Source organism: Caenorhabditis briggsae, assembly GCF_000004555.2.
Source record: "Caenorhabditis briggsae complete genome, chrI, whole genome shotgun sequence".
Classification (NCBI taxonomy): Eukaryota; Metazoa; Nematoda; class Chromadorea; order Rhabditida; family Rhabditidae; genus Caenorhabditis; species Caenorhabditis briggsae.
Window position 1 is genome coordinate 11,878,816 of NC_013489.2, and position 22,739 is coordinate 11,901,554.

The 22,739-nt window shown below is 38.4% G+C and overlaps 9 protein-coding genes across 9 annotated transcripts in view; 1 reads left to right on the forward strand and 8 right to left on the reverse strand.

The window, feature by feature from the left end:
• Positions 1–1,486: 1,486 nt before the first annotated feature.
• On the reverse strand, positions 1,487–4,186 carry CBG18696 (the record flags this gene model as incomplete). The annotated part of the gene is made up of 6 exons (XM_002640488.2): positions 1,487–1,576; positions 2,456–2,867; positions 3,441–3,740; positions 3,788–3,901; positions 3,945–4,058; positions 4,110–4,186. 6 exons carry the CDS (start codon positions 4,184–4,186, stop codon positions 1,487–1,489), a joined length of 1,107 nt encoding a protein of 368 aa, XP_002640534.2.
• A 1,170-nt stretch (positions 4,187–5,356) lies between these two features.
• CBG18695 lies at positions 5,357–8,058 on the reverse strand (the record flags this gene model as incomplete). The annotated part of the gene is made up of 5 exons (XM_002640487.2): positions 5,357–5,527; positions 5,572–5,659; positions 6,279–6,592; positions 7,269–7,752; positions 7,976–8,058. The coding sequence occupies 5 exons, from the start codon at positions 8,056–8,058 to the stop codon at positions 5,357–5,359; spliced, it is 1,140 nt and encodes a 379-aa protein (XP_002640533.2).
• A 597-nt stretch (positions 8,059–8,655) lies between these two features.
• Positions 8,656–9,676, reverse strand: CBG18694 (the record flags this gene model as incomplete). The annotated part of the gene is made up of 4 exons (XM_002640486.1): positions 8,656–8,805; positions 8,853–9,004; positions 9,060–9,210; positions 9,575–9,676. The coding sequence occupies 4 exons, from the start codon at positions 9,674–9,676 to the stop codon at positions 8,656–8,658; spliced, it is 555 nt and encodes a 184-aa protein (XP_002640532.1).
• A 735-nt stretch (positions 9,677–10,411) lies between these two features.
• Positions 10,412–11,678, reverse strand: Cbr-exo-3 (the record flags this gene model as incomplete). Its single annotated transcript, XM_002640485.1, has 3 exons — positions 10,412–10,486; positions 10,549–11,091; positions 11,424–11,678. 3 exons carry the CDS (start codon positions 11,676–11,678, stop codon positions 10,412–10,414), a joined length of 873 nt encoding a protein of 290 aa, XP_002640531.1.
• Positions 11,679–11,923: 245 nt separating this feature from the next.
• CBG18692 lies at positions 11,924–12,793 on the reverse strand (the record flags this gene model as incomplete). Its single annotated transcript, XM_045241304.1, has 3 exons — positions 11,924–12,077; positions 12,539–12,617; positions 12,787–12,793. 3 exons carry the CDS (start codon positions 12,791–12,793, stop codon positions 11,924–11,926), a joined length of 240 nt encoding a protein of 79 aa, XP_045096554.1.
• A 734-nt stretch (positions 12,794–13,527) lies between these two features.
• Cbr-ubc-12 lies at positions 13,528–14,172 on the forward strand (the record flags this gene model as incomplete). The annotated part of the gene is made up of 2 exons (XM_002640483.1): positions 13,528–13,621; positions 13,724–14,172. The coding sequence occupies 2 exons, from the start codon at positions 13,528–13,530 to the stop codon at positions 14,170–14,172; spliced, it is 543 nt and encodes a 180-aa protein (XP_002640529.1).
• Positions 14,173–14,390: 218 nt separating this feature from the next.
• Positions 14,391–15,031, reverse strand: Cbr-mag-1 (the record flags this gene model as incomplete). The annotated part of the gene is made up of 2 exons (XM_002640482.2): positions 14,391–14,792; positions 14,972–15,031. The coding sequence occupies 2 exons, from the start codon at positions 15,029–15,031 to the stop codon at positions 14,391–14,393; spliced, it is 462 nt and encodes a 153-aa protein (XP_002640528.2).
• Positions 15,032–15,483: 452 nt separating this feature from the next.
• Positions 15,484–20,650, reverse strand: Cbr-hda-3 (the record flags this gene model as incomplete). The annotated part of the gene is made up of 4 exons (XM_002640481.2): positions 15,484–15,890; positions 15,935–16,276; positions 19,690–20,164; positions 20,486–20,650. 4 exons carry the CDS (start codon positions 20,648–20,650, stop codon positions 15,484–15,486), a joined length of 1,389 nt encoding a protein of 462 aa, XP_002640527.2.
• Positions 20,651–21,324: 674 nt separating this feature from the next.
• Cbr-fdps-1 overlaps positions 21,325–22,739 on the reverse strand; it is a gene marked incomplete at both ends in the record, with an annotated part of 2,242 nt that continues 827 nt past the window's right edge. The window contains 2 exons of the mRNA XM_002640480.1: positions 21,325–21,879; positions 22,403–22,633. Coding sequence (XP_002640526.1) covers positions 21,325–21,879; positions 22,403–22,633 — 786 coding nt within the window. The remainder of the gene's footprint in view (positions 21,880–22,402; positions 22,634–22,739) is intronic.

Below are 22,739 nucleotides of genomic sequence, written 5' to 3' on the forward strand. Positions count from 1 at the left end.
TTAAGGACAAAGCTACCCAGCGTCTTAGGCCCCAAGGAAACGATAGATAAAGCAGTAAAAGAACGTTCTAGAAAATGAAGGATGAATAAGAATGAAACAAATTCGAATAGAAAGACAAAAAGGCAGAGACAGAGAGAGAGAGTGAAAGAGAGAGTGAGAGATACAGACATAGGGACCGTAGTACCCTAGTGACTCATGTTTTCTTGTATGCATCCTATGATATTACGAACAAACGATTAGTCAGTAAATGTGTTTACCGGAATGTTCCATAATTTAAAGCATCGGAGATGATGTTATTGTTTTCCGAAAAAATTAGTGTTGAGGCGCAGACCGTCAATCGAAAAATCTCTCTGCGTCTCCACCGACTATGTGCTATTCATTTAGGCTTGCCGCTTCGAGGTACCTACCGTATACACCCTGCAAAAAATACTCTCTAAGTATCTTTTTTTTCAGACAACAATAATAACCGAGGATCCCAGAGGGAAAGCTACCGTAACCTGAAAATTCACTGATTTTCTTCTCGAGAAGCCAATTTTTACCGAATTTTCGAAAACTGTCGTCAAGTCTAATGTTTTGCGTACGCAGACACCAAATTTGACGACATTTCGATTAAATTAGCAAAAAATAGTGTTTCTAAGCTGAAAAATGACGACGAAATCAATGGAATTGTGAGAATTTCAAAATTTTGAAGTTTTAAGGCTTTAAAATTGAAATCTTGATGAATTTTTCAAAAAAAAAACAATCGGAAATTAAAATTTTTTAATGACAAAAAACGCACGAAAAGCGAGAAAAAAAACTTCGGAAAATGAACATTTTTTAGGTTACTGTAGTTTTCGTTGTGGGATTTTCGGCCAATTTAGAAATAAAGAAGGAACAAGCGCGCTCAACTGCACACTCGCACTCTTTTTTGTTTAAATTTCGAATTTCAGACAACTGAAACTGAGTTTTTTGTCTAAAAATAAAAAATCAGAAAAAAAGGGGATCGTGACTCATTTTGAGGATTTTTTTTTCGAAAAATCTCGAATATTCTTGGTTTTTTTTGATATTGGTGATCAATATGAGTCACAAAAATGTGATGAAAAAATTTTTTCTCGAATTTTCCTGAAATTTGAAAATCTAGAACAATAAAGATCGGTTTCATTAAAACTTTAAAAAAGAGGAAAGAAGAGGTAGGGAGCAGGAAAAGTGTATGAAAAATTGAAATTATTCTATAAAAATTGTTTTCAAACAAATCTAGATGAGGACTACTGTACTTCAAGTGAACAAAATTTTAAAAATTAGAGGAAAATTTAACAAAAAAGGATGAATTCAGGAAAATCGATGTTGCGAATCGGGAAAAAATATAAAAAGAGATTACTGTATTTCAAGTGATGAATATCAGAAATCGGGAAGATAAAAGAGAAAACAATCGAGAAAAAGGGGATTACTGTAACTTTGCGAAACAAAAAAAACGAGAATTAAATTCTTTTCGAATTGAAATAAAGTGCTAGAATCGTCCAGATTTTTTTGGTGGTCCCGGTGGCTGGCTGGAGCATTCTGGAGCCTGACGCTTGGTGTACATTTTTGTGGTTCTGAACTAAAAAAATATTTTATACCGATTTTTTCGAAAAAAAAATGCTTCCACACCTCTTTTTCATCAGATTTGTTGGTTCTGCTTCTTCCCACATTTTCATCGTGCTGAAAGAAAAATCGATATTTTCGGAGGTCTCACAAAGACAACCACAGTAACCCCGGATTAATTTTCTAGTGCTTCTCACTACTTTTCACCGAATTATCAAAAAATGTCGTCGAATCAGATGTTTCGTACGCAGTGACCACATTTTGGGTATTTGCGTACCAAACACCGAATTTGACGACATTTCGATTAAATCAGCTGAAAATAGAGTTTTCAGGCTGGAAAATGACGGGAAATGGCTTTAATTCCAAACTTTTGTCATTTTGAAGCTTAAAATTTGAAATCTTGAAGAATTTTTCGCTAACAAAAACTCCTCGAGATTTCAATTTTAAGCTTCAAAATGGCATGAATTGGAATTCAAACCATTCCATTGAATTTCCCGCCATTTTCCAGCCCAAAAACCCCATTTTCAGCTAATTTAATCGAAATACCGTCAAATTTGGTGTTTGGTACGCAAATACCCGAAAGCTGGTGTCTGCGTACACAAAACATTAGATTTGACGACAATTTTTGTAAAAAGCTCGATAATTGAAGTTTTTTTCGAGTGAAAAGCATTGGAACATAGCGAGAAAACAGGAAAAGTAAAACTATGTCTGGGTTACTGAATTTGTCGTTGTGGGACCCTAGAGATAAAAAATTATATTTTGAGCTCAAATTTCGACAAATTCTTGAAAAATCGTTTTTAAAAAGTGCAATGGTACTTATAAAATCGATTTTTTTAGGTGAGAAAAAATGAGAAATTTCGAAAAAAATTAATAAAAATCAATAAAATTTCTATACCCCGAAAAAGAAATTTCGCTGCACTCGAGCCTCTTTCCATTTCAAGAATTCTGCGTATTTTGCTGGATTTTCAAGGATATCCTTCACTTTTGGAAGTCTGGGAAGTCCATATGGCTTCAGAACTTGACTCTTTTCTTCCTTTTTCATTCCAGGAATATACAATTTATGTGGTTTATATCTCTCCAGATTCCAGAATTTTCCAGAGAGATCTGTCATTGGAGGCTCAGATCTCCAGAATTGCCAATCGGAGACGTGCCCTTCTGCATTGGTTTGAATGAAAAGAGAGTCGATACGGAGGAGCCACAGCTTGTGGGCGGGGCTTAATTTCAGATATAGGGCCTTGATGAGTTGGATTTTGTCAGTGGCGTCCATATCCATGCAGAACAAGAAGTGGCGGATTTTGTCTTGGAATCTGGAAATTTATTGATTTTTTTGAATTTTAGAAACGTTATTATGCTTGTCTGAGAAAAAAAAAGGTTAGAGAGTATTTTTTGCAGTCTTAGTACGGTAGCGATTTCGAAGCGGAGAGCCTAAATAGCACAAAAACGGTGGAGACGCAGACACTTTTTCTCTGCGTCTCAACCTTTTTTTTCTCAGACAAGCATAATAATTCAAACTTTTGAACAATAGAAATTTCGAAGTTTTCAATGTTCAGAATTCTAAAATTTTGGAATTTTCGTTCGAACTTTTGAATTCAATTACAACCGAATTTTTCAAAAAATTGTCGTCAAATCTAACGTTTCGTACGCAATGGCCAAATTTCGGGTGTTTGCGTACCAAACACAAAATTTGACGACATTTTGATTGAATTAGCTGAAAATAGGGGTTTCATGCTGAAAAATTGAAATATTGTAGAAATAATTAAAAATTTTAAAGGAATCAAAAAGTCAAAAATTCAAAAAAAAGCGAAAATTCAAAATTTTTTGAAATGCGAAAACTCGGCCAGCTTGAGTTTTCTAGGCCATGAATTAAAAATTCTACTCACAAATTCACTAAAGCATCCGGTGTGACCCTCTCCTTGTCGCTGTCCCCCAACTTCATTTTTCTCCAAAACGCCAATGTCTGAATTTTAACGCCATCAAGGTCTTTGGAATGCTCACAGATGTGCTTCCACATCTGAATTTCGACGTGGCAAGGTACGGTAGCTTCTGGTGCCCAGCTACGCGGTTTTTGAGCTGGATTGGCTTTTTTGAACGACCAGCCTTGAAGAATGCTGCCTCCATCGTATCGCATTGATATGATTGTAGCTGTTGGATTGATCGGATCGCGGCAGTGACGGAGGAAACTGAAAAAAATCGATAATTTAGGAGAAGAAAATCGATAAACCCTTACATCGATCGGATTTCCTTCGATATCGGAAGTCTAAATTCCCGAATAAGCTCCAAAACTTGAATCGGAGAGAGGGCTTCGGTTTTGTACAAATTGGGAATCATCACCTCGTGAAAACTGTAGAGAAAAGTGAAAATTTATTGATTTTTAGGCCGCTCACTGATATTCGATCTCAAAATATCCATAGTTTGGGGCCACGAGCCGTTTGAATTCTTTGAAACATTTTTTCAAGGTTGGAGGGTTTTTATCGCCGGATTTTTCGCCGATTTTCTCGCTGAAATTTTAGATTTATTCCAGAAAAATTCACTTTTTTTTTCAGCCATACTTATAGACAAATTTCCATAGTTTGTCTTCAGTCGTTTGGTCAAAAATGCGTCTCGCCTCAAGAAATCGCTTGGACATGAGCTGGAAAGTCAATAATTGATAGTTAAAATAGCTTTCTAACATGACAATCGAGTTTTGAGCCGAAATTTCAGATTTTTGTTGGAAAAATGCAATAAAATGCACTAAATAAGTCTTAAATTTGATAAAAATTTTGAAAGTCTCTCGAAAATTCGGGAAAATCGACGAAAAATGGCTGAAAAATTGTCGTGAAGATGATAGAGAATAGAGAAAAGTTGGTCTCGCCACGAAAAAGACAAAAAAAATGACAAAAAGGGTGCGGATAGAGCAGCTTTGTGAGGGTGGCAACTCCAACTCTTTTGCGTAAATAGTGTATTTGTGGGACGTTTTCTTTTAGAGTTTTTCTAGAGGATAAACGATGCAAATGGACAAAAGTACACACACGTGGGTTCAGGCGAGGGGGTCAGAAAGCGCGCCCCAGTAATTTTTTCGAAAATTCTCAATTGGCTGCTGAGAGTTCGTTGACTGACAATCATACTTTAATGCATTAGGCCGAGAAGACGAATTTTTTTTCAATATTTTTCGATGATTTCTTTCGTTTTCGCTCGTTTTTTCATGACATATAACAAGAGAGATAAAAATTATTATTAAACCCAATTGATCCATGCGACTTCTCACGATGATCCATCCGACTTCTCATGTTCACAGCTCGTGTCGTTGTTGTCTTCGCAATCGGATGCCGGATTCTGGTTGCTCTGAAAATAGAACGAATTATTGAATTGCTTCTAATGAACAATTAATAATTATGGAAGAACCTCAATGCATTTAATATCACCTAAGGACATGACATCCGAAATACATATGAGATAGTATTCCTACAAATTTTATCTAAATGTTATGTCAGGGTTATAATAGCTTCTACTGTACTGGTAGAGGAACTGGGTCAGGTTCACGGAATTACCCAATAAAAGGGCCGTAAAACTTCCAATAGAAATCCCCTCTCCTTCCCATTCAAATTCGACTCGAAAGCCAGCTTTCGCTAAAAAGTGTTTGAAGCGCCGGAGGCGCGGCGAACAGGCTGGTATCTCTAAAATTTTATTAATTGAAAAAAATTGTGTATCTCTTATAGGGATCGAGATAATTGAGCTCAAAGTTGAGCTAATGCATCATCCATATTCTAACAATTAAAAATCCTTTAATTCATTCATTTCTCTCTATCAAAAAATCAGTTCACTTCTTAATCACCGATTTGCCTTTATCACTTTTGATTGCTTCCGTCTCCAGGATTGTCGACTCATTTGCGCCTGCCTTATCGTTCGGTGGTGGTCCATTGATTCCAATTGAATCCTGTTTGAAGAACCGTCCATCTGGATTCTCCCAATCGGCGGCTGGAATTGAGGGCTAAAAAATAAATAGATTTTCTCTTTTAAAAGTTAAAAAAGTACATCTGGATCCTTTGTTTCCCAGTCAAATCGAGAAGTTAGTTTTTGACCTTCGTTGAGCATCACTTGCCACAGAGCTTTGAAGACGAGGCTGGAAATGTGTGTATGTATCTCGGGTTGTTATAGAGTTATCAAAAAAGTGTAAACTGATAAAATATTTACAATTTTATGATAATCATTTTTGTAGTTAACAGTTTTTTTATATCTTTAACAGGAATTGAAATAAATGAGATCAAAGTAAACATGTTTCCGTGGCGTCCCATCTCTCCCGCTTCCCCGGGGTCCTTGTTCACAACCTAATTTATCTCGAGTCCTAAAAGAGATATCAGAAAACTGTCAACTGATAAAACGCTCATCATTTTTGATCAAAGTTTTATTAGTTGGCAATCTTTTGATATATATTTTACAGGAACCGAGATACATTGTTTCAAAGTAACCAGCGACGTCTAGCGGGGAGAGACGACGCTAAGGGAGATTGATGTCTTCGAGCTTAATTATCACAGTTTATGTCTAAGATATCAAAAATGTCTTAACTGATAAAATGCTTCTCAAGTTATGATTAAAATTTCCGCAGTTTATCACTTTTTGATACCTCTCACAGGAATTGAGATAATTGAGCTTAAACTGCCTGAGCTCCCTGGGCGCTCCATCTTCCCTTCCCGAGCCCACACTTCAAAAAACTGGGACAAATACGCCCAAAAAAATCTTACTGATAATCAGGTCGCTGATAATAATCTAATTTTTTGAAATGTGGAATGACTCCTCCCATACAACTGGGCATATTCAACATTACATCCTGATCAGACATTGCCATCTTCATCGCTTCAACTTCTTCTCGTTTTTGAGCTTTTTGCCATGGAAGTCCTCCATTGAGCTCAATGAGCACATATAGGAGAGACCAAATATCATCAACACGACCTTGTTCTTTTCTCAAATGAACATTTGGTGATGTATAACGAAGCGTCCCACGAAACTCGGCAGAGCCACGAGCACGGCGAGCCGTCCAGGATTTGTTGTGCTCGCTCTGGAAGTTTCGTTGAATTTAAAGGTGGGGGGACAGGAGATTTTACGGGGGATTTTTGGGGCCAGAGTATGCATTCTACCGTGACGGTGTACAACGCTTAACGCCACTCTGCGTACAGCTGTCGCCCTCGCCTTTATGTATGCAATCGGGTGACCGCTTTCTCTTTGCCCGCGTGGCTCAGTCGGTAGTGGCGCCGCACCCTCAATCCTCGCCCCACACGTTCAACTCCTCGAGGGGCATATTTAAACGAAATTTCGAGAACATTATTTTTTTCATGTCCCCCCACCTTTAAGGAATTTATCTTATCTGGATTAATTCGTACAAAAAAGTTGTCAGCTACAAAATTTAAGCTCTATATGATATAGATTATATCTCTTTAGTAGACTTGTCAATTTTTACAGTATTATCCAACACAAAGTTGAGGCCTACTGTAGGTCACCGCGTATCAGCCAAAAAGTGGATGTTGGGTTCGAGTGCAGCGCAAGAATTGAAATGAGTATAAACATGACTAGGTTCCTCTCACATTGGGTCTCACCACGAAAACCACAGTAACTGAAATGGGCGGAGCCGTGACTTGCTCATACTCATTTTGAAGAATTTTTACGCTGCTTCTGAATAATGTGTTTAAAACTGATTTGGCAGAACAATGCAAAATTTACATGTTCTAAAAACTCACATATCTAGCAAATGACCTAGCCAATCCGAAATCCAGAATATGCACAATTCTAGCTCTCTCCTTATCATCCTCGTTTCCCATCATAAAATTCTGTGGTTTGATATCCCGATGAACGAATCCACAGTCGTGCATATACTTCAATGCATACAGACATTGAATCCCAATTCTGGACCATGTGCCACGTGTCAATCTCTCCTTGGGTCGTTTCATTCGAAGCGATTTTAAATTTTCACCCAAAAGTGTCATGACCATATAACAGTACTTCTTTCGTTTGGCAGCCACGTGCAGTTGTGGGACATGCGGTTTCGGACCATTTTTGTTTAGTTTTTTGAGAATTAGAGATTCCAATTTGATCGCTGATCCACCCTCAACTTCATTTGATTCCGCTTTTAGAGCAGCTCGTTTTCCATCGTCCGTTTTTACAAGATACACTTGACCAAAGCCTCCTTCATCTAGAGTTTTGTCTATGATCCACGGACCGAAACTGAATTTAGAATTTTAAAATTTTGGAAAATTGGGCTTTTTTGAATTTTTGAATTTTCAAATTTTCCGAATTTTTTAATTTTTGAATTTCTGAATTTCCGATTTTCCGAATTTTTCAATTTTTCAATTATTCAAGTTTTCGAATTTTTCAATTTTGCAATTTCAAAATCTTTTTATTTTCAGGTTTTTTTATTTGTGAAAAAAGTCCAATAGAGCGCTCTTACCGCTTGCCTGGCTTGAATTTTACTGCGTCCATCGGATCCTTCTCGTCCACCTTCTCCTCTTTTTTCTCATTCTCGTTCGTCATGCTTTCTTCTTTTTCAAGGCTACTTTTTTCTTTTCACCTGTCTGACAGGATGTCTCTGAATTTTTTTTGTTTTGCTTTTTTAGAGCCTAGGAAGAGCTTACCTTTGAGACAACTTTCGAAACTGAGCTTTTGGATTTCTAGATTTCCCCAATTTGCGATTTTAATGTTTTTTGGAAGAATAAATGGATGGTTAGGGTTCACGGGGGGAGCAATTTTCAGTTATTGGGATTATAGAAAGTAGGTCAAATTCCTGGTATCGTATTCATCGCTCTCTAATAAAAAAATCTTGAATCCCTCATAACTTCGTTCTCACTCATTCAAACCTGTTTTTGGCACAATATTCTGAATGAGCTTCAAAAATGCTTAAAAACTAGTATACGCACGACATAGCTCCGCCCATTTTGATTTTGTCCCCGGGTTACTGTAGTTTTCGTGGTGGGACCTTATTGTGTTTATACTCATTTTGGAAGATTTTTTGCAATGAACATAGAATCCTAGTGATTTTGAGAAAAAAACTACTCGAGTTCTAATAAATAACATAGAAAAAACAACAGACATTTTTTATTCAAAATTCAACAACAACAAAAACAAAACCAGTCAAACACCAAATTTTCGTTCTTTTTCGAGAAGAAGATCCATACTTTTTAGGAACAATTCTTCCCAGACAGACGTGTCCAAATCCGAATGATTCGATGGAATAACATAGCGGAGATCATTATATGTTTTGACTTCGGACAAAAACTTTTTCTGAAAAACGTTTTATGGTAATTTACAGAACTCCGCCCCCAAAAAACCTTGAGGCCATCCAGTTTGAATTGGAGTGAAAGCTGGAATTTCTCATTTAATGATCGGCTTGAATGCTCAATCAAAAAATCTTGGCACCGGAATCTTGCAGTTTTCGAGTCGTACATATCAGCAAGTTTCAGAATTCCCATGACAGTATCGTCTGGAATAACACTCACATTATGCAAACGCGCTCTTTCGCATATCGGGATAATTACCATCAACAAAAGCTTCTCCGTAAATCAAATCTAGAAAATTCTGGAAATCCCAAGAACCGATATCCTTTAACTCGATCTCTGATTTTTCGGATTCTTCAAACTTTCCGAGAAATAATGTTTTGAAATATAAAGAGTGGAAAGCAAAGAGGTACTGAAATTAAAAAATTCGAGAAAAAAAAATTGAACTGAAATTTCAGAACTTCAAAGCAGACTTTGAAAACGGATGTATAGGTTTTCGACTATGCTCTTTCGATCTATGTAGGTGGTTTCTGCTAACTCCTACCTTCACTTAAAAGGTTCCCTTGTTAACGGTCAACTTCGAACCAACTTATCTCGTTTCCTGTAAAAGATATCAAAAAGTAGCTAACTGATAAAATGTTCATCATATTATCAAAATTGTTTTGCTAGTTGACCATTTTTTGATATCTTTCACAGAAAATGAGAGTAATAGGTGCAAAGTTGATGATGAAGAGGAACAAGACGATGGAGCACCAAGAGACATGTTGAGCACATACCACGTCATCTCCAGTGAACACTCCAGCGAAGCCGAAGACTCCACCGCCCAAGCAATACCGGAAGTCTACTCGGATTATCAACCAACCTCCACGTTTGGTCATGAAGCCTAATCAAAAGTCTTATCATTGATTTTTGTTCCGTTTATTTCTAGATTAAGTTTGTAGTCTGCCCCCCCCCCCCCCCCCCCACTTAATCATCCTTTCCCTTATCCTAGTTCCATCTTAAAAAGGGAGGTGTTGCATTCTATGCATACTTCCATTAGTTTTATATTTGATCTACCAAATTATTTGTGATCTACCCACCTAAGAACCCTTCTCTGGCACTCTTCTTCTTAGTTGTTTCATTGGTCAGAACCCCTCTTTCTTTGGGGCTGACAACCATTCTCGGTCTGTCCTAGTCTCTCCCAGCCTTCTCTACTTTTCCCCCTCTATTCTCGTACATCTTTAGTACCTGAATAAATCTGTATTCTATAACTACTATTCGTATTCCTTGAGCCGGCCAGAATGCCGGATCCTAAGGACGTAACAGTTCCAATCCGGGACAGTTCGACACCGCACAGTTCGAATTTGTAGCAGTTCGATTCTGTTCTTGTTCTGTTCTGGGCGTGTTCGAAAAAGGGACAGTTCTAATTCGAATGAGTTCGATTACGGGAAAGTTCGAATTCATCGTACCCTCATTTTTCCAGAAAAATGAGATTCATCAATAAGAAAATTGTGTAGAGTATCAAAGTAGTAATCAACAAAAGAAATGAAATTAAGGTGGTATTTTACAACGGGGATGAGTGATAAAAATGAGAGTGAGCATGAGAAATTTCAGGAAATTATAGGAAAAAACATTTAAAATTCAATGTGAAGGACGATCGGAGCATGGTCGCTTCCCTTGACATCCGACATGATTTCGCTTTTTTTGACCTGAAAACACAGGAAATCAAAATTATCTGGCGACCGCAACACAGACACGCGACGCGTCTCACCTTCTCCATGATGCGATCGCTGACAACATAATAATCCAGTCGCCATCCGACATCCTTCTCTCTCGCATTCGCCAAGTAGCTCCAAAATGTGTACTTCTTCTCCTCAGGATGCATTTTTCTGAACGTATCCGTGAATCCCATCTCCAACATCTCCGTAAACCATCCTCTCTCCTGATCCGTGAATCCTGCCGTCTTATTTCGATTCGATTCGGGATTTTTCAAGTCAATTTCCTCGTGAGCCACATTCAAATCTCCTCCGTAGATCACTGGCTTCGTCATTGTCATTGATTTCAGCTTCTCTGTTAGAAGCGCCTCCCAGCGACCTCGTTTTTCAAGATTGACTAACTTTGCGCCGGAGTTAGGGACGTAGGATCCAACGAAGAAGAATTCCACGAACTCAGCGATGATAAGACGACCGGCGGTGTCGAATTCGGGGTCTCCGATTCCTTTGTGGATTTTCAGTGGAGCAACCTTGCTGAGCATTCCCACACCAGCATAGCCGCCATTCTTCTCCGTGGAAATCACCAGGGTTTTTGAGTAGTCCTGGAAATCAGATTAGCTTAGAAATTCGCGTCGAAGGCGCGCCAGATCCAAAATTTTGAATATTTTAATAATTTTTCAGGGGATTTCTAGGCTGATTTTAAAACTTTCTGGAGTCTTTAGGACGATTTTTTTAGCTTTAAAAATTCGAAAAAGGGGCGGAGCCTAATTTAAGCAGATGAGTTGAGAAAGTCGCGCCGAAGGCGCGACAGATACGCCAACTATGAGAATGTGAACTTGGCGGCAAAATGGAGGTCAGAAAAAACCCAATTTTTTATTTTTGGATTCAAAAATAGTGAGTCGCGCTGAAGGCGCCCCAGCTGTGGGAGCCTAACCTTAAACTTCTCTTCAATCTCATTTGGCCACTCCTTGCACTTGGTCTCTCCTAGAAAAACAATATCCGGCTGCTCCTTGAGAATCTCACTGAAATCGCTCTTCTTTACACACGCCCGAAGACCGGCGACATTCCAGCACACGAATTTCCACGACTTCTGACTTCCATCGTCAGCTGGAGCTAGCTTCTTGACTTTCTTTGTGAAAATCGAAGCGAGCTTTGGAGCGGATTCCAGGGAGGCTTTCCGCTTCGACATGTTTAGTATTATTGTTCTTAGCAGCTGCAAACGCAATCCTGTGACAATCCGAAGATTTTGAAAGCAAGAAACGCGAGTATGGCTTCCTAAAACCTTAAGCAACAACAAAAGCACACCACTATGGAAAAACATTGTCAACGGTTTATTTATTATCCTTCGAGAGATCTTACACAAGCAATAATAGAAACGCGATGATATGGAATGTTTAAAATTCTCTTTATGAGGTCGCGAGGAAGCGAGCTAATTTAAGATCTGTTGTTGGCGAGGTTGACGCGGAGTTGTCTTCCGTTGAAGTCGGCTCCGTTGAGCTCGTTGACAGCTCTTTGAGCGGATTGCTCGTCCGAGTACTCGACGAAGGCGAATCCTCTTGGGCGTCCAGTTTCGCGGTCGTAGACGATTCTGGAAGATGATGGATTAGGTCGAGGTTTCAATTCAATTAAGGTAGAGCATGAAAATGGGGCCTTTATTGATTACGCTCTTGACAGGCTTCCTCCAGCTGCCTCACGACACAGCCTCTAATTATGAATGTTGTGACGAGTGCGGGCACACTCGACACACCTAGAGATTGAGAAACAGGGCCGCGGCTTTTCCCGTAAAGGTACTTCTGCGATAGGTAGGACTCGGCGACCTAAGCTGCCCTGGAGGTTTTCGGGTGGCCGAACTTATTTACGAAGTAGCGGACTCATTGGTCCATGGTAACCTGCCCACGTCCTCATCACGACCGGTCGCGGCCCTGTTTTCGACAGCCTTGATGGCAAGTGCTAGGCACAACAAACTAGGCTACACTCTAGCCACCAAATTCAGCAGTCCTCAGGAAAGTGGTGTGGCATCTGGAGATGCGAAAAGCATTATAATATTACCTGACGTTGGTCACATTGCCCTTCTGGGAGAAGAAGTCTCCGATCTCTTGCTCGGTGCTTTGGAATGGAGCGTTTCCAACTGAAAAATGATAAGAATTGTGAAAAGGCCCAAAACTTTCAAAAAGAAACATTGGCCTAAAAAATAATTTTAAAGTCAGTTTTTTGGCCGCAAATAGGCTTATTCAGGCCAGAATTCAATGCTGAAAATTTCAGAATTATTCGCAACTCACCGTAAACAGAGTATCCACCAGACATTTCGATTTTAGGACGAAAGAATGAGCAGTGTTGGAAAGACGAGAGCTACCTTGACGTCGCGTGCAAACCGTGCCAGGGTTGCAAAAGAAGCGTGCCGCAGTTGCAAATTGCAAGCTCCGCCCACAATTATCGAACCTGGCGCCACTGCATTTTTCATACGTCATTTTTCGGCGGTTTCCTTCTGGAACGTCGTCTTTTCTTATCGATTTTTGATTGTTGAGCTGAAAAGGAACATTTTAAAGCAATTTTTAGACATTTTCCGTTGAAATTAGGTGAGAAAATATGATAAAACGAAAAAAAAATTAAATTAAGATTTTTGCGTCATTTTTCGCCTATTTCCGGTCTTCTGGAGTTCTAAAAAGCTTACGGAAGGCCGAAGCATGAATTTTTCATAATGAGCATCGTCAAATTCGGGGTCTTGCTCAATATTAACTGTGGAAAAGTTTATCATAGAAAATGTTTTTTCGTATAAATAAAGGCTTTCGCAACCAGTTTTCTCGTAATTTCTGGTTATTGAGCCGGAAAAAAAGGTTTTAAAGTGATTTTCAGAAAATTTCAGTTAAAATTAGGTTGGAAATTAGGGTTTTCCCCAATTTCCGGACTTCTGGAGTTCTAAAAAGCTTCTAGAAGGCCGAAGCATGAATTTTTTGGTAGTGAAAATTTTATGCTTTGCTCAGTGTCAAAATTTCATCAAATTCCTGCCACTATTTTCCTATTTTTCGAAGTTCAGAACCATGTTCAATCTCCAAAATCGAATCAACGGCAACGACGATGATCGTCAGTACCTGGAGACGCGTATAGCCGTTCGTGACAAGCTTCTCGCTCAAGGTGAGGTTTAAAAAGCTCTAGATAGCTCTAGAAACCTCTAGAAAGCTTTAGAACGCTCTGAATGCTTCTGAATGACCCCCTTAAACACCTTTTTTCTTACAGAAATGAAGGATCTCGAGAGCAGTCTTCGCAACCAAAACCAGAAGCTCTGGAATCTCCACGTCCCTTCTACATCGAAACTCCACGAACTGGACCTGACCGTCACCCCACAGGAGGGAATATACAAGGGCGGAAAGTTCCTTTTTAAGATCAACGTGCCACCAGAGTACAACAACATGCCACCGGTGTGTAAGTGCGTGACGAAGGTTTGGCACCCGAATATCAACGAGGACGGCTCTATCTGCTTGTCGATTCTCCGTCAGAATTCGTTGGATCAATTCGGATGGCGACCAACGCGAAACCTTCTGGAGGTTGTCCACGGACTGGTCGCTTTGTTCACCGATCTCATCGATTTCGACGATGCCCTCAACATCCAAGCCGCTCAACAGTACACCCAGAACAAGGAAGCCTTCAAGAACCGCGCTCGTGAATACATCCAAAGATACTGCTAATTTTATTATTTCCTATCACTTTCTAAATTCTTTCTGGTTTCTTTTTTTTGCCCACTTCCCTGTGTATGACTCTTTTAGCAGCTTATTCATAAAATTTTCATGTAACTTCAAGATTCTTGAACCAGGAAAAATGGGACAAGATGAGAATAATTTAGGATTTTCCAGGATTTAAAAACGTTTCAGATTTTGACATAAGTTAGAATAATAGAACATGAGATTTAGGAGATTGGCTTAATCTTGAAGTGGAGTCCGATGAGCGAGAAGACGAGGCACTTGAGATCCTGGACGAGATAGTAAAACGAGCGGAGACCATCCGGATCCTTCGAGTTGTTCACGTCGGCCAGCGCTCCGATCTTTCCAGTGGTGAACGAGATGTGCTCGTTCTTGTAGAGAATCTCGAGCTCCTGACGTCCGATCTTGTCTGGTTCTGGCCAGTTCTCGTCGTCCTCCTGCATGATTTCCGAGTCCTCGATGATGCGTTTCAGCTCGTTGAGCACCGACTCCGAGACTGTAGCCTCCTTGCGGATCATCGTGTCGTTTTTGTAGTTCGAGTTGTTGGCGTAGCGGAGAGCGCCGTTTGGACGGAACTCGAATTCCAGGAATTCGTGACCGAATTTTCCCTGGAAAAAAAAAGAATTTTAAGCTTGGAAGATCAAATTTTGACCCAAAAAGGTCTAAAAAATCAATATTTTTAAGCTCAAAAGTGTTAAAAACCGCATTAATAGGCTCGGAAAATCAAATTTGACCCAAAAATCGATATTTCTAGACTTTTAGCCATTTTTAATAGAAAATCACAAACCTTGTGTCCGACATAGTATCGAACGTAGAAATCGGTCGTCTTTTCCTCGTCGCCACTCATTCTGTAAACGAAAAATTGAAAAATTGGGTAAATAGGTGAAAAATGGAAATTCAAGTATTTCAACGACAAAACGCGGGTTATGACTGAAAAATGGTTGAAAATTCATCGAAAATCATATTTTTTGAAATAAATGTGTCAAAAATAATAATAATGCCAGGGAAAATCGATCAAATCAAAGAAAATAAGAGAGAATATTGACTGGTTGAGGGGATAGAAAATTCGAAATTCCATAAATTGTGCATTTATGCGTCGCGGTGTATGCACACAATGCACCGAGACTGACGACAACGTGCAATTGCGCGTCGCGGTGTTTGCACAGAATGCACCAAGATTGACGACCAAGGGGTGGAAAAAGCGATGAGATTCTTGTAAATTAAAGAGGAAAAGTGGGAAAATTATGTTTTTTTGTTTGGTGAAAATTGAAAGAAAAATAAAATAGGTACATAGATAGATTATTCCTCTCCATCGACACGTGTCTTTTTGGCGTCTTCTGATGCCTCTGTTTGGCTCTCGAATCGTTGGCGTTTATGCGTGTTTCTGGTGGCTTCCTGCTCGTCGTAGAATTCAGAAGCGTGCTCGATTCCGACATCTTGATCTAGCTGCGAGTTTCGGACATCGTCATCCTGATGGTCTCTTCTCAGATTCTCATCGAACGTCTTCACAATTCTATCAGAAGTCGTTGGAAGTGGCTGCATTTGCACTGACGGGACATGTGTCATTAATTTCAGATTGTCTAGAAGAGACACGATAGTTTGATCGATAAACTCTTGGGTGTTGTAGTTGGTGAGATGTGGGAGCGGCTTTATGTGTAGTTTGTAGTCTGGGATGAAGTAGTCAAAGTAGTCGTTGAAGGGGAGTTCTGGAAGGTTTTGGATTTTTCGGATTTTCTAGACCTGAAAATACCATTTGGGACATCCAAATCCAGCGCCAGCGACGTCTCATACAACCAGCACCTCGAAACATTGCGAATCGTGTATCCACCGCCTCCAACCAAAAGCAACGGGACGTTGAACGACTTCATGTATTCCACACAGTTTCCATGTCCATAGGTAGTCAAATTGAACACTCCCAAACGATCTCCGGCGAGTGAATCAGCTCCACATTGAAGGACGACGGCTTCTGGTTGGAATCTGGCCATGACTTCTCCCATGACTGTCCGGAAGATTCGTTCGTAGGTGAAATCGTCGACACCGTCACGGAGGGGGACGTTCAGCGCGTAGTATTTCCCTTTTCCAGCGCCGACGTCTGGAAAATTGGTCTTTTAGGTTTTTGGTACTGCTTAGCAGTAGTAAAATTGCTGAAAATAGCCTGAATTTGCTTAGCAGTGGTAAAATACAATTTTGCACCTGCCAATCAGTAGTAAAACCAGTCGGTTTACGCCCCTTCGGGGCTAAACCTCCTGGCCCCCGCTTACGATACCCGCAATCTTATAAAAAGGTTCCGTCACTTTTACGGAGGCTATTTTTTAAGGCCTATGCTCACAAATTTGAAAATTAAGAAATTTTGAAAGTTGGGAAGTTCAGATATTCAGTAGTTCAGAAATTGAGAAATTGAGAAATTCGGAAGTTCAGAAATTCAGAATTTCAAGGAATCAGAAATTCGGCAATCCAGAAATTTTGAGGGATTCATGATTCAGAAATTCTGATTTATGGAAATTCCAAATTTCTGAGTTTCTGAAGTTCTGAAATTCTGAATTTCTGATTTTTCTTGAGATTCGGAAGCTTTGATTTTCGGTTTTTCGAATTTCCGAATTACCAAATTTGGATTTTCGGAAATGCAAGAACTTAATTTAAAGGTGGACTCCGACCAAAATGTTTTATTACATTAAAATGTTCGAAAAGTTGTCTATTTTCCCAATATTATAGCGAAAAACTTTGAAAATTATCCGAAATCCCCGAAAAATACCGTTAAAAGCGAAAAATTTTCAAAAAAAGTTGTTAGGAAGGACATTCACGAATTCCTAATTTGTTGTTATTTTCAAAATGAAAAATATTTGAGATTTTTTGAATTTCCGAATTTCGAAATTAGGATTTTCCGAAATTCAAAAACTCAGAAATTCAGGTAACCAAATATTTGGAAATTGAAGTGCTCGAGTAGTCAGAAATTGGGAATCCGAAAATTTACACATTTTAACATTTTGGAATTTGGAAACTTATTATTTCAAAGATCCAGGTTTCTAAAGTTTCAGCATTTAAAAAATTTGCAAAGTTTGGAAATTCAAAACCACTGAAAGATTTTGATTTCTTAAAGTTTGAAATATTTCGATTTCTTAAAACTTAAAGCCTAAGAAATTCAAAGACTACATTAAACCCTTTTGTATTGATCTTTAAGGGAGCTTGTCTTTTTCTCAGATTTCTTATCATAATTTTTTCTTCCTTTCAAATCTTCAGAACTCAGTCTCCAGAAGACGTCAGAAGCAAAATTTCACAAATCAAAATAGACGGGCATCATCTCACTGCTATTTCGGGTTATCTGTGAAAATTTGGGAAATTTTGGTCCAGTGGTGACTTCGCTAGGGTCCCGGAACCGGGAACACCGGACACACACACAGAATTTGGTGATTGTTAATAGTAAAGATTTTTAGCACAGAAAAATGATTTGGAAATCATGAAAAATGATATAGAAATTATGAAAAAATGACATAGAAATCGTGAAAAATGAAATTTTCTGAATGTTTTAATGATTTTAAATGCTGAAACTATAGAAACCTTGATCTTTGAAATAATAAGTTTCCAAATTCCAAAATGTTAAAATGTGTAAATTTTCGCATTCCCAATTTCTGACTACTCGAGCACTTCAATTTCCAAATATTTGGTTACCTGAATTTCTGAGTTTTTGAATTTCGGAAAATCCTAATTTCGAAATTCGGAAATTCAAAAAATCTCAAATATTTTTCATTTTGAAAATAACAACAAATTAGGAATTCATGAATGCTGAAATGCAAAAAATTCGCGAAACTCGAGAATTCTGAAGTTCAGAAAGGCAGAATCTCAAAAAAAAAAAAATCAGAAAACCAGAAATTAAGAGTCTCAAAAACTAAAATTTCTTAAAGGGGGACTCCGACCAAAAATTTTTATTGCATTAAAATGTTTCAAAAAATATGCATGTTCCTAATATCATGGCGAAAAATTTCGAAAAAAAATCCTAAATCCCCGAAAAACGGCGTTGAAAAAAAAAGTGAAAATGGCTTGAAACGGCTCAAAAGAAGCCTGACAAATGACCAAAAATTAGCTAAATTGTTAGTTTTGAAGTGTAAAATGAGCCAAAAATGATGAAAATAGAGATTTCGGTACTGCCCGACAGTGTCAAATTTCGATTTTACTACTGCTTGGCAGGTGTAAAAATGAATTTTGGTACTGCTAACTAGGGAAGGTTGTAAACGGGGGGTGGAACGTCGGTATGAGACCTATATCATCCGAAAGCTGAGAATGAGAAATTTTCAAATATGTATTCAGATTTTGCTGAAGAGCTACCATTTTCGAGAAAATCAGGTTCGAAATCTGAGAAATTGCAAAAGCAAAGGGGACCCCATGGTGATTTTTTTTGCGAAATTTTTTTTTTCGAAAAAAACTTGAAAACTTCAGGGGATCATTCTTTTTTATTAGAAAAACATATGAACTGTTTATGTTATATGCTTTGAAAAACGTTTTTTGAATCATTTTTCAAACTACATTCTGATTTTTGAGAGGAATAAAATTGATGGTTGATGAAAGATTTTGAAAGTTTTTTTGATTGTCATTACAATTTCAAATGTTCCTCTATGATTTGGAAAAGCTTCCTAGATTTTCCAGAAAAGAAATTTTTGAAGGAAAATATCCCTGGGGAACTACTTGGCATTTTCAAACTATTTTTCGAAAAATATTCAAATGTGCTAAAATGAATTTTAAACAAACAGAAACGATAAAATGAGTCTTTTAACAAGATCTGGAAGCTTTATTCTTTTCGGAATCTTTTAATATTTTTTCGATTATCCTACAATCCATATTTTTTCGGTAATCACCCAGTAGTACTCAAAACTTGAGAAAAAACATAGATTCACATTATCTCGCATTGATTTATCACTGTACAACCCCAATAATGAACAAATCTTGTGGATTTTGAAATAAAAAACTGAAAAAAGATTTTTAGTGATGCTTCAAAAAATTATGGAAAAAGTTATGGAGTATGTACTTTTCAAAATTTGTCAAAAAGTAAAAAATAAGTATCCAATTGAAATTTTTCTTTGAAAAAAAAATGCGTTGATAGCATTTTGAAGATCGCCACAAAACCCAAAAATAAAAAATCAAAAAACAATAACGGGAAGAGGAATCGAACCTACAACCGGTTGGATACTCTTCATCCCTTCTCGCCACTACACCACTGCTCGCTATTTATTTCCCTCCCCTCATTCTATATAGGGGAGGCGCGGCGCCCTTAAGAGTTAAATTTGAGCCAAATTTGACACTTGATTTTCTCGAAACTGGTAGCTCTTTAGCAAAATCTGAATACATATTTGAAAATCTCTCATTCTCAGCTTTCGAATGATATAAGTTTCATACCAAAGTTCCACCCCTCGTTTACAACCTTCCCTAGCAGTAGCAAATGTTGGTTTTAGGCACGTTTTTAAGCCGTTTCAAGCCATTTTCACCCAATTTTCACGATTTTTGGCCTTTTCTCACCTTTCAAATCTCCAGTGCCTGGAAAATACTCTCCATGCTTGTGAAATGACACCGTCATCACTCGATCCGTCGTATAAAACGCCTCTTCGACACCATCCCCGTGATGAACATCAATATCAATGTACAGTACTCTTTTGTGCTCTTTCAGTAGCTCCAGAATCGCCAAAACAATGTCATTGGAGTAGCAGAATCCAGAAGCCTCGGATTTTTTCGCATGATGAAGACCACCCATCCAGTTAATGGCGATGTCTGATTCTTTTCGATTTAGCTTCGCTGCAGCGGCCAGAGATCCACCACAAGACAGTTGGCAGAATTCATAGAGACCGTCGAATACAGGACAATCCTCTCCGACTGAGAAACGAGCCATTTGGTCAGCCAGCGATTGGATATTATCAGATCTGACGCTGCGGAGGAAGTTTACGTAGTCGTCAGAGTGATAACGAGTGATTTCGGAGAAGGAAGCAGGCGCGGGACGCTGAAAATGAGCCAAAATTCTTTGAAATTGGACACTGCAGTTCCAAAATCTGGCAGTAGCAAAATTTAGCAGTACCAAAACCTGGATAAGCAGTACCAAAGTCATACTTTAGCTGGCAAAAAAATGGTGATTTTTCAAGCTTTTAACTTTCTTTTTTAGCTAAAATTCCTTCTTTTTTGCCATATTTCAGCTCTAAGACTGTCATAAGCTGGAAAATCGATTTTTAGGCCATTTTTTTCAATTTTTCGCAAAATTTTCGCCAATTTTTCCGTTTTTTCCGGTATTTTCTCGATTTTTCCCTACAATTTTTCTTTTTCTTACCATTACAGTGAGCTTCCGATACAATCCGTAATTTACAATCAAACTGTGTGTCATCCGAACTCGATGGGGCTTCATCGGATGCCCTTGGCCATAATAGAAATTTCCGAAATCCCCATCGTAATAATAGGAAACGCGGGACTTTGAATGCAGTAGTTTGTTCGTCATTTTGTGATGATTAGTGGCTGGAAATTTTGATTTTCCAAAACTTGAATTTTTGAAAAATTATTTTTAAAAAACGAAAAAAATTTTAAGCTGAAAAATCTGAAAATTACGAATATTTGGGGAGATAAAACCAATCTAAAACGAATTTTTAAGTACTATTTTACAAGAAAGACTTAAAATCCAATTCTTAAAACGCATTCATATAAATATCATAATTAGGGTCTATAAATTAATTTTTAAATATCGAAAATCTGATTTTTAGCATGAAAATTGGTGTAGAATCTTATTTTTCAAGGAAAAAACCAAGAAAATCCATTTTTTAGCTCCAGAAACGTTGAAAACCCAAAAATTTATTTCAAATTATTGGCGAAAATCGGCGAGGGACTAGTTTTTGCAGGCGCATTTTTCTAGGCCACCGGCGATTTTTGAAGGAAACATGAAGAAAAAAGAGTTTTTATGGAAAAGGAGGGATTTTCAGAGATATTAACCTGAAAAATACGAAAAAATGAGTAATTTTCATCCTAAAAATGCAGAAAAATTTGCGAAAGCTCAAAAAATCAATAAAACAGGGTCACCAAAAGAAAGAGAATCATCAATTAATTAGCAAATCAAGCCAAAACCGAGAGAAATTCAAATAAATATAATTTAAATTATTCAAAAAAATATACATAAAAAATTTAGGCATTTCTCTTGACCATTTTAGTCACAAATCCATCCAAAACGGGTCGAATCGGCTCTATAACATCTGGAATTTCAGCAATGCTCTTCTTGATTTCTCCAGCGAAATGTTGCTCGAATCGCCGGAATTCCTCTCTCAGCTGTAGTTCGTCATAGATTTTTCGGATTTTTTCAACTTTTTCTGGGTCTGAAGACCCAAAACTCTGCTTGAAATCCGCGATGAGCTGGGTAGAGATTTTCGGCGAAGAGTGCATTTTTTGAAGAGCCCTTACAGCCAACCACGTGCATTTTCCATCCTGAATATCCGTTCCGATCTTTCCAGTCACTTTTGGATCCCCATATACATCTAGAAAATCGTCTTGGGACTGGAAAAGGAATCCGATTTGATATGCAGCCTTTTTGACTGATCCGTGATAAGCCAGCACGTCGGAAATGATAAGAGCCATCTGGAGAGGATGGAAAACTGTATAGTGGGATGTCTTGTTCTCCACCATCAGTTCATAGCGGTCCCATGTGAAGGAGGCGATTTGGTTGACCGAGGAAGTGTCCAGGAACTGAATTTTTTTTCTTTCTTCATGATTTTGGTACTGCTGGGCAGGTGCAAAAGTCGTTTTTGGCGTACTTGTAAAATTCCGGGCCGGCCCGCCAAAGCCAGGGCCGGGCCTGAGGAACTTTTCAAGGCCAGGGCCCGCTCCGGAAGACCCGGTATCAAAAATTATGTATTGTTGAGCCAAATTTTGAGCTCTCAATATAATTTTCTCCATTTTTTTGTTATTTTGGATTGTTTGCCTGTTTGCTCTAAAAATATCGAAAAAACTCGAAAAAAATCACATAAGGGTCCCCCTTATATGTTTTCTGAAATTTTCAAAACTTGTGAAATGACAGGCCCGCCGGGCCGGGCATCCGAAATTTGGAAAAAAAGCCCGGCCCGTTACAAGTGTGGTTTTTGGTACTGCTTAGCAGTAGTAAAATTGGGATCAGCAGTAGAAAAGTTAGATTTTAATACTGCTAAGCAGTAGCAAATTTTCGATTTTGGTACTGCGTGGCAGTAGCAAATCCGCTAAAAAATTTTCCTACCTGCCCAATCAACGTCTTCTGCTTCGATTTTCGATATGCTTCACACAACCTATCCAAATTGATATGTCCTGGAAGTGCCAATCTCAGAATATCCTCCACAAACGAATCCATGATGAAGGCGTCGTTGATGGCTGACATGCCGACGCCTTCTCGCCGAAACCAGCACGGTTTGCCACGTCGCGTTTCAGAATTGTCCATTATGTCGTCGGCGATTAGGTAGAAGCTTTGGATCTGGAAGAAATGGGGTTCATGGAGAAATTGGAGACATTAGAAGGGTTTTTGATAGACCTTATTGCCTGGAAACACCACTCATCCAAAAAAAATCTGAAAAATGTTT